We start from the raw sequence: 14435 nt of genomic DNA, 5'->3' as shown, positions 1-14435 counted from the left end.
TTATTTCTAGGCTCTAACTCTGCATGGCAATTCGCAGGTAAAAAGCTTGTGGATACATACAGAACTTCCTCTATTGTGAAGATGAGAGGTGGTTATACGCTACTTGTATTTCTAGTCAGCCAATTCCACAAGAATCTATAAAATCCACTCCAGTTTACTCCAAAAGAGTACTAATTAGCCAGAGGAGAGGAATCCCATTAATGCTGAAAGGATGAGCAGAAATGCAGTAAACTTTAATGTCTCCACTGGAATCAAAACTATTTAAATCTGAATCCTCTCAAATCTTAACACAGGTAAGCATGTACCATTAGTGAGCCACCAAGAGCCAAGGCTACTCGGTTTTCCATCTTAGATCTTTGTTAAAACTATACCTTCTCACTCAAAGTGGAGCTGGACAAACAGAAGCTCTGGGAAGCCTATAAGAAAAAAATCAACAATTCAATTGCTTTGGATAACTATCTATTTAACAGTTCTGGTCAAAATCAGGATTTGTGCTCAGAAATCATGCACCCTTTGAAAATGAGGATGAAGACCACTCCCCTTGGGTTTCTATACTGGCTGTCACCTTAATGCTGTCTTCCACCCTTTTGATAGGATCCCATTTCAATAGGATTAGTTCTGTTTTAGTCTGATGCTGTATTTTTCTTGATTTTGGTTAGGGTCTAAATAACATCTGGCCTGGAAAAAGTAAGATTTCTTCCAGTCTTCTTTTCCCTGAGGAAATACCAGACATATCACTATTACAACAATTCTCAATAAATCCCAAACACAATAATAAAGTAGTGCTGGTTGTTTAATTGGCATCAACAAATTAATATGCCCTGTTAAAAAAGTCTTGTTATATTGCTTTTTTAAGTTTGGCCTTTGCTTTTTCCCCATTCTCTAAAACTCAATTACTCCTACTTATTTTCCCACTGCTGATGTAAGACATTATCTCAAATCACCTTTGTTCTTTTTAATCATATTTATTTCTTCTATTAGATATTGTGGTAAGCTTTAAGCTCCTGCGTCTTTGAAGCTGTTTTCTGACATTTTGAGGGGCGTATTGATAGGTAGAGGGAAAGATGACCAAAAACCTCTTAGATCTTTTTATTACTTTGTAATTATTTTTCTTATCTGTTTTCCTGGTCAGTTCTTTAAACCTTGCAAGAAGGATTTTAAATTGACTGCCACGGTGACAAGGCAGACAGGTCCACAGAAATACTCAGCCTATATCCTACTGAAAGCATAAACAAAGGACCTTAAAGAGTGAGTTTGGAGAATTAGGTAATTATTACATTTTATGTTTTTTAGCCATGCTAACCTCTTTCCTTTCGTTGAGGGAAAGCTTCCTTTCCCCTATAAAAGGAAAATACGCTGTTGTGGAATAAGTACAATCTAATAATGCATTACAAAAGCATATTTGTATAGTCAAACATATCTTGGTAATAAAAATAAAGAAAACACTTAGTAGTATGTCTGTGAAGATTTATAAACCTGTCTGACAGAGCCAAAGATAAGGTTTTGAAAAAATTTCTTTCATATGTCCTTGTGGGAGTACCTTTTGTACGCTGAAGGTGCCCAAGAATAAAATGGAGTAAATTTGGGAAAACAACCTACTTTCCCCACATTTGTTCACTTCTTTGAAATTAATTGAAGATATAACAAAAGGACCTGTCAAACTGCTCATAATGTATCAATTTATTTAGATAATTGTCTATTTATATATTACATTACAGCCATACTGTATGTCTTTCAAGAAACTAAAGAATCATAGAATCATAGAATGGCTTGAGTTGGAAAGGACCTTAAAGATCACCCAGTTCCAACTCCCCTGCTATGGGCAGGGACACCTCCCACCAGACCAGGCTGCACAAAGCCCCATCCAGCCTGGCCTTGAACACCTGAAGAGATGGGGCATCCTCAGCTTCTCTGGGCAACCACCTTCCAGTGTCTCACCGGCCTCACAGTGAAGAATTTCCTCTCAACATCTAATCTAAATCTCCCCTCTTTTAGTTTAAAACCATTCCCCATTGTCCTATCACTGTTTGCTGATGTAAAAAGTACCTCTCCATCTTTTTTTTTTTTTTTTTTTATAAGCTCCTTTTAAGTACTGAAAGGCCTCAATGAGGTCTCACTTGAGCTTTCTTATTTCCAGGCTGAACATCCCCAGCTTTCTCAGCCTTCTTTCACAGAAGAGATGCTCCAGCCCTCTGATCAACTTCATGGCCCTCTTCTGGACCTGCTCTAACAGCCCCACATCCTTCCTGTGCTGGGGGCCCCAACCCTGGACGCAGGACTTTAAGTGGGGCCTCACAAGGGCAGAGCAGAGGGGCACAATCCCTCCCTCCCCTGCTGGACACCCCTCTGTTGATGCAGCCCAGGATGTAGTTGGCCTTCTGGGCTGCAAGCAGACACAGCTGGCTTGTGTTGAGCTTTTCATCCTCCAGAATCCCCAGTTCTTTCTCTGCAGAGCTGCTCTCAGTGAGTTCTTCTCCCAGGCTGTGCTCAGGTCTGGGATTGCCCCAAAAGAAGATCTGTGATAAGGAAGTCTATGCAGTATAGCACTCATTGGCAGAAAACAGATACACCAGTCAGAGAAATCATCAGGAAAAAGCTGGAACAGAAGATCTGTAAAAAGATAAGTCATAGTCACAAAGGGAACACTGAGTTAGAGAATTGCCTAGGAAGATGACAGTGTTCCCCATATAGAAAAATAAGTCAGGAGAAATAAAGAAGATCACATGAATGAGGGAAAAAAGGACTTAACATCAAATGAACAAACAAACTTTTCAGCCTTTGGAAGGAAGTCGGATTTTGCTGATTTCACAGACAGAATGAAAAACTTAAGACTGCAGTTAGCTCACTCCAGTATTTCTGTTTGTCAGAGTTAACATTAGAAACTGACTGAGGAGGTGGAGAGACAGGAGGTCAGGGAGTGTGGGCGTCAAGAGAGATGGAAAGATAAAAGAACTTGCAGCAGTCAAAGAGGCAATGAGTGTCTGATGAGGCTGCCACATCCTTTCAAATAGGAGGGAATAGCAAGATTTTAAGATGCTATTTGCAGGAGACGCTTGTCTCCTGTATAATAATAATTCAGAAAGCAGTAGACTTACTAAGGCTGCTTTCTAAAATGGATGAGTCTTGACCTCAGAAAGAAGACTTTACCCTTGCTTTTTTTGCCATACAATTCTGCTTAGTACGAGATAAATCACACGAAATCTACGTTCTCAAAGGTGGCCACTTATTGTGTGCTTTTCATTTTCAAAGCTTGACTTGGGAGCCTCAGATCTGGCTTGCAGAAATACTGAGTATTTACAACTGTGGCTCATGAGGGGCTATGCTTTAGTCTCTGAATTTATTCAATGCCAAGTACAGTCAGCACTGGCCATTCTCCATGGCGTGGAACAGAACCACCTGAGGTAGAGAGACACGGACAGCCAGACTCAAATTTTGAGAGAAGCTTTACTGTGAAGTTGAGAAACTGAACTTCAAAGACAGAAGTCAGATTTTTCTAGGCAGTTTTCATGCTTTTGTGCTCCACTATGTCAAAGCTAATAAACTCTCCTCGATTGAGAGGTGGCATGATGCCTCCTTTCTAAGAACATTCTGGGCACTAGTGCCAGCCTCCAACTTGTCCTCTTTTGGCAGTACAACTGTTACCTCTTTCTGTTTTTCCAATCCATGGAAAAGCTATGCAGGCAGTTCTGCTAAGACCAGCCCTGTCCTACGTGAAGAGGGGACAGACTAACTCCACCCAGAGTTGCTGCCTTAGGAATGAAAAAGCAATCACATATGTATAAGCATTCACAAAGCATAACGATGAATGTTACAGGAAGAAGAAGAAAGTGTTTTCAGAGTAGGAATGAGCAGTATGTCACAAGAAAGGTGTGAATCCACATGTCAGGGAGAAAAGAAAAAAAAAGATATTGTTCATTGTGTGAGCACCCTTCATTTGTCAGAGTAAATGAAGGGAAAAAGTGGTTTTCAATGTAACTGTACTCCTCATACACAACCATAGGAGCCATTTAAAGTTAGAAGTCAGTTTTGGAGAAGGCAAAAGTAATTAATTACTTTCTGAAGATGCCTATCTCAGGTATCTAAAATGTATCTTAAATTAGATGTCTAACTTCTAAAGAGCTAAAAATACATATACAATTATAGTGAAAGAAAAAGGTGTTAAGACTAGACTTGATGTTCAACTTCAAGTCTCACATTTCTTTATTTCTGCATACTTCACTTTTCCATCTTTAACACATTTTAGACAGGCTTTTATTTTTTAGTTTATGTATTGGATATTTGGCCATTTTAACCTTTTCCTGTAATTCAGCTTTTCAACAACCTAAAATTGAACGATAAACACTTTTGCATTATTTTTCAATAATGCAGTATTCAGAGAGCAACCCAGTACACGCAGAAGAAACTAAAATTATGGGCAACCTTAAAATTACAGATTAATTATTTCATATCAAAACCACACCTTATAATGTTCCATTTCATCATTTTCAGTTGAATTCAGGGAAAGGCTACATTAACTGATAGAAGCAATAACAAGATGCATGATCTTTCCTGTGTTACCAGTCCTATTTCCTGTTTTTTCAAACTACATAGGTAAATCACAGAATCACAGATCTCATTAACACAAATAAAATTTTCACAAATATTTCTTCCCATGTCTATGGGAAACTAAAAAATCTGTGCTATAAAGATTTTCCTAAAAAAATGAGAAAAGTTCGGAATAAAATATCTCATTTCCTAAGTGAAAAACAACCACACAATATAATATTAAATGCATAAGAAAATATCCAATATTCAATCACCTCTTTAACAAAACATCATGTAATGTCTAACATATTTGCAAGTAATTTTGTAACGTTTTTTGTATCTGCCACTTCTAATAATCTCATTTTGAATTTGATAGCTTATGGATCCTACTTCTGAAAAATCTTTAACACTCTATTTTGCAATAGTCTGACTTTTTATTCTGCACAGTAGCAGATTAAGCAGTGTTTTGCATTTCTTATAATGTCTATTCTATTTATTTTACTTTCTTACAAATTCAATACAGAAATAAAAGGTTCCAATTTTGACTAATGCAGAGGTTTTAACTCCACAGCTAACATTTCCCCATCCAAAGAAGTAGGAGAAGCAGCAAAGAAATAGATGAAATAGAATCTCACAATGGTGGTCAATCATACATCCAAGCTGTCAACTCAACAGGATGTAGAAGTGTATACTTATTGTAATCATACGAGGCATCCCAATGACAAGAGGCTACATATACTGTGCTTCAACTTACTCTATTGTTTAAGTACGTGCTGAATCACAAACATGATGTACACTTGATAACAAGCATAGAATATTACTTGTATTTTCCAAACACTGGGTAAAAAAGGATCTTTAGCTTTACGTTTGAGTATCAGGTCCCAGTAGCCTCTCATCCCAACAAGGGTGTGAGATTCTGTGGAAAGTTCTGCCCTTTACCTTAGGTCTTTCCCCATACCCAGACATTCTGGGAAAAGACAGGAGTTTACAGCAAAAGATGATAAAACATCAGTGACTTGACTCAGCCACAAGGAGCAATGCTCCTCCTAGAGGCTGTCCTGCTGGGCTCTTTCTTGCTCTCTCTCACTTATACTCTCACCACGCACATCCCCATGCACTCATCCTGTAAATCAGACTGCTGCTCAATACCATAATTTGTCATCTCTGTTCCATTTTAAATTTCTGGTTTTTGTTTGTCTGGTTGTTTGGTTGGTTGGTTTTTTTGTTTGGTTGTTTGTTTTTTCATAATTCATAACATATTTGCTTCCCTGGTTTATCCTAGGGAATCAATTTTGGTGGACCATTTCTAGGCTATTAATTCCATTTTACACCCAATGATGCTAACTAAAATAATATATATGCACTGAAAGAATGGCCTCACATTGTGCCTACCCAGACCAACTTACCCTCGCTGTGTGTCATCAGTCACACAGTGGTACGTGAAAGTTCCAAACATCTGCACCCCCAGGATTCCATACAGGAGGAGAAAAAAGAGAAGGAAAATTGAAACACTCCAGATTTGCTCTCCAGAACGCCTGGCAAAAAGAGAAACAGCACACTGAGTGCACAGGCAATGTGAAGATACCTCTGAAAAACTGCAGAATAGAAAGTATGATCACACACAGAGGAGTATTTCATCCCACAGAAAATTTGTCCTCAAAACTGATCTTTTGCTCTGTGCCAGAGCCATGGAAAAAAAAAAAAAAAAAAAAAAAAAAGAGCCATGATTATTTTTTTCTAAACTAAGTTAGAGAAATTAAAACAGCTGTAAACTACAAAGACCAGAATAAAAATAAGTAAATAAATCAAATGTAGAAAGTCTAGGTTTTGTAAAATAGTATCTAATTAATTGCACAGGCAAGATGAGATGATGAAGTTGTCATCAAATAAATAGAAAAAACCCTTTCCCATTATCATTAAGAGTTTTTTTACCATTATATGCTGTACAGAATATATTTATGTGTGTATACCTGTGTCTGTACACATACACCTATACAACTACACATCACCTTGATTATTATATGCTTACACTAATAGAAGAGAATTTACTCCAACTGGTTGAAAAATGCTGGCTACAATTATTAGCAAAATGATTTAAGATTTATTTAAACACCTGGCAGTTTTGATCACTTTATAGAAATCTGATAATTTCTTAAATATAGAAAAGAGCAAGATTTTTTTTTTTTGCCAGAACTACAACTCAGGAAGAAAATGCACATTAAGCATTAAGAGCCATTCTCTGAGCTGCTTATTCAGTCTTCTATGTCTATTGTTCTTTAGATAACAGCCTTACTTACTTTAAGATATTTGTTATCCTGGTTCTTGGCAGCTCAAAACGAAAATATATCCGGAATGCTCGAATCATAATGAGTGGTCTTGGAATCCGCAACATGCCCCAGGGTGACATCTGATCAACTATTTCAGCAATTTCAAACACCTACAAAGAAAAGAAGCATGTTTTTTTGACAACACTGTCCTGTTCCTCTTGGTACTTACTTACCCAATTTTTAGAACTATGAACACTATATGATTTTTATTTTCATTTTCATTTTCAATCGTCTCTTGGTTCATTTTATGATTCATTTTAAACATGTTTTTTAAAAGAAAAGTCTTAATAAATCCTTTAATCCATTTCTAAGTTATCCTAATGAAATTCTAAAAATATACTCTGCCTATGTTCATAATGCTTCTATTTCAAATAACTCAAGAACAGCATGCAACTTTGTGTAAGCTGCGTGCATGTGTGCTAGTCCTGCCTCAGAGGTTTCCCACAACTTAATTAAAAGTGAACAATTTCCATTTTCCATTATGAAAATCAGTATCTGATAATGAGGCACACCACCAAGGCTTTTTGTATTATATAGAAGTAGATGCATCCTGATTGCTTTACATGTTGCAATATGCTTATAAATTCTCCATTTAATTCCAAGAGCTTGAGAAAACTGCACATGTTCTCCTGTGGCTCCACTTAGGACACAAATTTCTCAACCAAGCCACAGAACAGGGAAATATTTCCTTAATACTTTGGCAGGGTAGGCACTCCAGAAGGACTATTTAGCTTAATGATTGGGTAAAAATGTCTTGTCTTTACCCTCGTCTCCCATTCTGAGAGTTACTGCTTAATGTAGTATTTGTTCAAAATACTAAGAAAATGGAGGGGGAACATGGCAATGCACAGGCTGGGTAACCTGTGGTGCTTATCTGTAACAGCCTATCTTGACTGTATATGTATGTATACATGATGTACCAAATTCTTCACTGTGTATAAAGCAGAAAATGACAATGTATCTTAATTTTTTCAGAAGTGTCTAAGCTTTGCCTAGTGGCAACCTCAATGGATCTTTTACAGTCCCTGTGTTATTAAAAGCCAAATCTCACAATCCTTGATCTATTCTCATTCAAAAAAAAATGGCTTAAGGACCAATTGTGCTGTGGGACACAATTTGACCTGTATCTTAACAGTCCATGCTTTTTTCTTGCAACAGATCCAAATTCATTACTTCATGAAAACTTATCACGTTGTTCCCAAATGTATTTTTTTATATATTTTTTTATATTTTTATATTTACCTTCTATTGTGGGAAAGGTTTTGTTGGGTGTGGCCCATACTACATGAAACCCCTCTGCCTATCCAGTCAATATGCCTACAGAACGGCAAATATCTACTGTTTGAATCAGTTTCCCTTTAGTCACCTATTCTGCCATCACATCCAGCTAAACTCAATGGAAGAAGACAAGCACAATTGTCACAAGGTGTAAGGGACAAATGGCTCTCTGAAGATACTTCTCTCTCCTTTTGATTATGCAGAGTTTATGGTAGCAAGCTTCAGATTGTTAATGACATCTCAGTGATAAAAAATTAAACAAGATAAATATGAAAAGATAAATTGTACTGCCAGTGTAGGTGTGCTGCAATGTGCAATCATGGTGCTATTGAATTCAACATTTTTAAAAACAATTTGACCCATATACACCTAGTCTTCCGCAGCTCATAATTACTAGTCTCTGCCACATATTTTCCATAATCAAATACCTATTCATTGAAAAAGTCAAGTGAAATAAATACCTGTAAAACCAGGGACACCCAAAGACAAAAGACCATGAATCCATCAAACACACACCAACGGTCCTTTACATAGGAGCTATCACCCTTCAAGAGAGAGAGAAAAGCTAAGAGGTTTATTGTTGTTGTTGTTTGACTGTCAGGATTTATCACAAATTGAAGTTCTTGGAAGACAGAAAAGTCTTCTCCGTACCATTTTTAAAATGCCACTTTTGACAGACTCCAAAAGCCCAGGGTTAGTAAAAACACATAAACACACCTTGTGAGTAAAAATAAATGGTAGCTTCGGTCTTGTGCAGCACTTCTCTTCAGCTTGTGTCAAAAAGAACTTATTAAGAAACCTTTTATTTGTACTTTGACATGTATCAAAAAACACACACAAAAATGAACACGGGACTCACTTTTCCACCGTCTTGCCTATTACGTGATACTTGCACAGGAAGGTAAGTGTAAAACGCTAGCAATCTAGTATTATGCCCTTCAGTTACTCCAATATTTTTCAAAAGCTTCAATCAATTCAGTATAATTTTACATTCATTTCTCATAAGTTTTAAACTATTTTTCATGCTCTAGAAAAGTCGTGCCTTTTACAAAACACTAGAAAGTAATCACTGTCTCATCACAATGTAGACTTTCAAGTTTTTTCAGACGTTTCTTGAGCAACTCCATATCATCTCAAACTGATAAATCATTCACTAAACTTCAATAAGAAGATGTATGTTGAACTTTTTATCATTGATATTATCAGCTCTCTAATAATTGTCTAGCACAAGGTGTTTAGAGTATGCCTATGCACTATTGAATGAAAGACTCAGGACAGAAAAAACTGATCCTTGATCACCCATATGCCTTCCTACCCGTTTTCTGTTTTAGACTTCTTCAATTAGCTCTCTAAAATAACACCACAGCCTAGTTTTGGTAATAGTTCAATCCAGAGACCATTCCTAAAAGGCAGCATGGATAATACCGCAGCAAAGTGCAGTCCATACTGCACTGCTCTCCACCACTGCTCCAGTTTGCATGCTTAGGTATCCCCACATCCCATGTCACTCCCAAAGACATGCAATGCACTCATTCCACCACATAAAAACACTGCTAATGGCTCACACTTTATTTCAAACATTTAATTGAAAGAACAAACAAAAAACCCTACAATTATTAGGCAGATTTTGTCTGAAGATTACAGCGTTCTGTGTACCACACAGAGCATAGAAGCTGAAGACAAAATGCATACAGATGCAGCTTGCTGAAACAGACCCCAGATGAGACTAGACCTAAGGAATGTGAATAATCCAGTTGTACGTTACATAGCAGTAAAAATGTATGCAGAGACATTGGTAGTTTATCTCAGGGCACATGAACACCCCTTTCCAAATCAGGTTTCTCACAACGGATTGAACATGCCCTCCTCTGCCTTATACACTCTCAGGTTCCTTTTCTCTATTTAGTGTACTTCCAGGTACAGTGTTTTGCATCCACTTGTCACAGATATAACTGAAAGAAAATGATTTGTCAGGTCTCAAAAATCTTGAAGACATTACCGGACTTTGCCTGTTATGTGATTGCTGGCTTGATATGCATTGTTTCCTATCTGAGGGATAGCTATTTCAGTAAACTTGTGCTTGCTTTTAACATCTCAGCATTTTAATCAATTCTAAAAGCACAGACAAGAAGTTTTGTTTTAATGTAATATTTTCAATGTCATACACTATCCTAAAAAGGATTTATCATTCCTTGCAGTAGGTGACAGCAAGATGAATTGTGTAAATAGAGATAAAATATGTTTTCTTTGTTTGTTTTATCTCAGTTGCAAAAATTATTTAAGGCAGAACTGAACAAAAAGAAGGGTGTAAGGATAATGCAGTACATGATTTTTAAATCAGAAATAAAGGACAGAGAACCTTAACACTTTGCAGATAGGTTTTCTAACAAATACGGATCTTAAAGTTCTCCTCCACCTAAGAATTATGCGAAGAAAGACTGCAAATCAGGAAATAACAGAATTTGTGCATCATAATTTTAATTATATTGTCCTTCCTGAAGAAAGCAGGCTTAGTTCCCTAGTAAAGTCTGAGCTAAGAAACTCTTCACTCAGGGCTGAACAAACGTAGTTGTTTCAGCTGCTATGTTCAGTAACAAACGAAGCAGACACAAGCTGTCCCTGTTCCCACTTACTACACAAGTCCCTGGTGGTGTTTCAAAAAGCAGCAGGAGTCCTTCGGTGGCACCTATGAACAAAGATGCTGATTGGTCTTTCTCTAGCTGAAGAACTCTTTGAAACTCACTTGTCTTCTCTTCAGCACCATTTGTGTAAAGCAAGAAGTTTCACCTGAGTTATGGTATACGGATCTGAACACGAACTTGGTTCCCGTATTCACCCTCCTCTGAATAATCCCTCAAGCACTCGCTAAAAGCAAAATCTTTTTTTAGAAATTGCTTTTTCTCTCCACAATACATGTGGTGTGATTGAATCAGCTCTGATCCTTTTCCTTACAAAGGAGGATGTCGTGACCCTTTTCAGTCTTCTCACCACTTGTGCTGCTTCTCCACCCTGATTCTCAGTGCCAGTTCAGGCCAGCTTCCCCCCCACCTCCCCCAACATCCTACCATTGAGCCAGGTTTTCACTGGATCACCCACAGAAACTTATGGCATCTGAATTACATTTACAGAGACTACTAATTTTTGGAGAGGTTTTGGTCCAATGTGCTTTGTATGCCTTGGCTAAATCCTTTTCACATTTGCCATTTGGCTGACAGTGGACATGTTGGGGAATACTTAATGTGATTATGCTGTGTATTGCTATATGGGATATTATTTGCTGTTGGAGGCATTTTTAAGACAGGATCATAACCTGCTTAACATGAAAATCAGAATATACTTTTTACTATGAATCTGGATACTGACTTCTGGTTCTACTTACTTCCATGAAAATCTAATTCAGAGTAAACACAGGCTAATACTCACATATTACTAGCACTGAACAGTGAGATTCGTTCACTCTATTCCACCTTTTTTATTGGGTTCAAATTCCATACTCATAAAGACAATAGCATTCTGTTCTTGGAAAGGAATAGTTATATATGTGATTTAAATACATGTGGTTACCTCTCACCTAAGATACTTAAAGCATCGTGTTAATTCCTCACCCTTTTTTTTCATCATGCCTGCTGCAGTCTGAAAATTATTTGTAAGGTTATTTTAGCATTTTCCTGTGAACGTGCTCCTGTATACTATTTACATCATGGTTTGTAAGCCTTTGAAATGTGCCCTAAATATTTGCAAAAGATGAAGGATTAGTACTGTAGACTAAAACCTCATGCTGAGACTATTTCAAACCTCTTAAAGCCATTAAAGTTGCTGGCTCCCTATTGCCGGTTGGATTCTTTAATGTACACAGCAAGTAATGAAAGCTTCTCCAGCACACTTACAGAAAAAAAAATCCCTCCCAACAGAGCAGTGGATGCTAGTTCACTTACACAGTCCATGACCACAGGCCTGGGACAGCCTTTAGAAGGCTTTTGTGCAGTAAACCATGACCTCACTTAATGTCTCTGCCAGGCAAACTAAGGGGTGCCACTTGAACTTGGTGGACTAGCTAACAGTTAGCTTAATAGCTAACACCTATTAAACACAAAGCATTTTAAGATCCGCAAAAAATCTCAAGTCCACAGTAGCAATAAAGCTTAGCTAGATGGATCAATCTTTTCTTCATTAATTAAAGGCCTATTCATTACTTTGCAAGCACCCTTCCTGGCCTCCCCAGACAGTTTCTCCTAATAACACCACCAGCTTCTCCCTCAGCACGTATTTATGCCAGTGCCACTGTTAGACTAGTACACAGCCATGTAAATATCATTCTTGGTAAACACTCCATGTGGAATGGATCAGAGGTTTGCCTCTCTCTCAGAGATGCTCATCTGAATTAATGTGAAATCTGAGAGCCCAAAAGAACAGGCAAGTTTGACATAACAGTCTGTAATTTCAATATTCTCTGCCCTGTAAGAATGTAAATGAGTCCTACCATGTCAATGCAGCCTCAACTAAGGAAGAATACCTCAAATTCAGCATAAAATCTTAGGGTTCCTTTAAATATTTGAAAATAGGATCAAGAAACAAATCCCCTCCCTACACTCTCATTTTTTCACCTGTTTTTGACCAATTTTAGCACCTTTACATCAATGGAGTACAACATATTAGGTCATTTCTTCATTTTTGATTTTCACTCGGTATACTGATAACTTAATGACAGCACTGAGATACAGAAAGACACACTTTCTCACTTGTAACCACCACATTGCAGATAAAGTAGCAACTGAGATTATTATGTGCCCTAAACAGCAGTTAAACGCATTTGCCGAAGAAAACCCCACACTTTATAAGACCCAATTCATCAGAAATGTGAGCCAATATAAAATACTGATAGAACCATGGCCAGGATCAATATCACACTTGAGGAAATCATACCATGAGAGCCGCTGCAGTTTAGTGTCCACCAGAAGGGAAGATTGGCCAGACTGCTGTTTTGTTAATAAAAGTTTATTGTGTTGTCAACCTTGCTGAAGACAAATTGCTCTATGAAATCAACATCTGAATTGCTCAAAACAGCCTGCTAGAAGATTGATTAGGCCTGCTGATTTTGTTAAGCGATTTTAGGACCTGAGTGGCAAAGTAGACAGCTTAGCTAGGTTATAGTGCAGTCTATCACCTAGGTCATTTCAGCCCTGCTTCTCTTTTAACATCTCAGGAACATTGCAGGATCAACGACAAATCACTGCAAGTGAAAAGCCTCCTCTGCCTCCCTGCTTGCCTTCGGGAATTTCTTTTTCTCTCTCATCCCTGCTACAACCTGTTTTCTGAATCCTTTCCTCCTGCCTCTTCCAGCTGCCTCTGTGGGAAAGTGAAACAAAAAAGAATTGACTTGACATTTGCTCTGATAGTAATCAGATTTATCATCATCTGTTCTGGGAAGCAGTTCTGTAGTCTTGGGTCTGTCATTAGCAGAACCTTATTCTCCCACTTTTCCTCACAGTCTCTGACACAGGACAGCTGAAAGATGGCACAAATGCGACGAGACCAGCAAGCTCAGTAAAAAACAGCTAGCTTGCTATTCTATCATGGTCGCTGGATCCTGCATGTTTTGGCAATAAATAAAACACATCAAGAACTCTAGCAAATTTTTCAGATCACCCTGCGGGCTACTTTGTGTGGCACTACAAATAAGCATTAAGGGATGGAAGCTGACATTTACTGGCATTTTAGGAGCAGCATAAATACACAGGAGGAAATAGAAGGAATAGAGGTAATGAGAAAATGGGAGCATCGTTTTTCCCCCCTCCACTGTGCTCATTATAACACAAAAAGAGCAAGCTAGAACAGAGGGCAGAGCTGAGTCAAGGACAGAAGAACCATCCTCCCTCCCCATTTCCTCACTGCACACAAACACTTGTAGGGCAAGGAAGAGGGAATGGGACAGAGAAAACAGATCTCAAGGGAGCATCTTGCATAACCTCTCTCCCCTTTTCCTCTGCAGAGGAAAATAAAAATGCACACATGCAGGGTATCTAATTCCAACTCCTACGCCACCATGTGCACACATACACCCCTTATGTCTCTGGCTCAAATCCAAACTCCTCCCATTTTGTTAAAATCTGCTGCTCACAGGTTTGTTTAGTAGCAGAATGATGTGGACAAATCCAGACCAGCCCCTAGACTTACAAATACTTCCAATGTTGCCCTCACACAGATGTGAAAATGAAGAGATAAAGGCTAGTGAAGAAGGAAAGCTGTCTCTGACTTCTGTTCTCAATTCTCCTCTCCTGTCCCCCAAATAAAATGACTTATCCAGTC

General features: G+C 38.0%; 1 protein-coding gene across 1 annotated transcript in view; it reads right to left on the bottom strand.

Moving 5' to 3' along the window:
• NALCN (sodium leak channel, non-selective) overlaps positions 1-14435 on the bottom strand; it is a 233975-nt gene that overhangs the window by 193870 nt on the left and 25670 nt on the right. The window contains exons 4-6 of the mRNA XM_035318632.1: positions 8591-8674; positions 6822-6961; positions 5931-6059 (exon numbers count right to left, since the gene is read on the bottom strand). Coding sequence (XP_035174523.1) covers positions 5931-6059; positions 6822-6961; positions 8591-8674 — 353 coding nt within the window. The remainder of the gene's footprint in view (positions 1-5930; positions 6060-6821; positions 6962-8590; positions 8675-14435) is intronic.

The sequence above is a fragment of the Oxyura jamaicensis genome, chromosome 1, assembly GCF_011077185.1.
Source record: "Oxyura jamaicensis isolate SHBP4307 breed ruddy duck chromosome 1, BPBGC_Ojam_1.0, whole genome shotgun sequence".
NCBI lineage: Eukaryota > Metazoa > Chordata > Aves > Anseriformes > Anatidae > Oxyura > Oxyura jamaicensis.
Note: the sequence above shows the minus strand (reverse complement) of the source record. Positions and strands in the feature narration are given on the sequence as shown.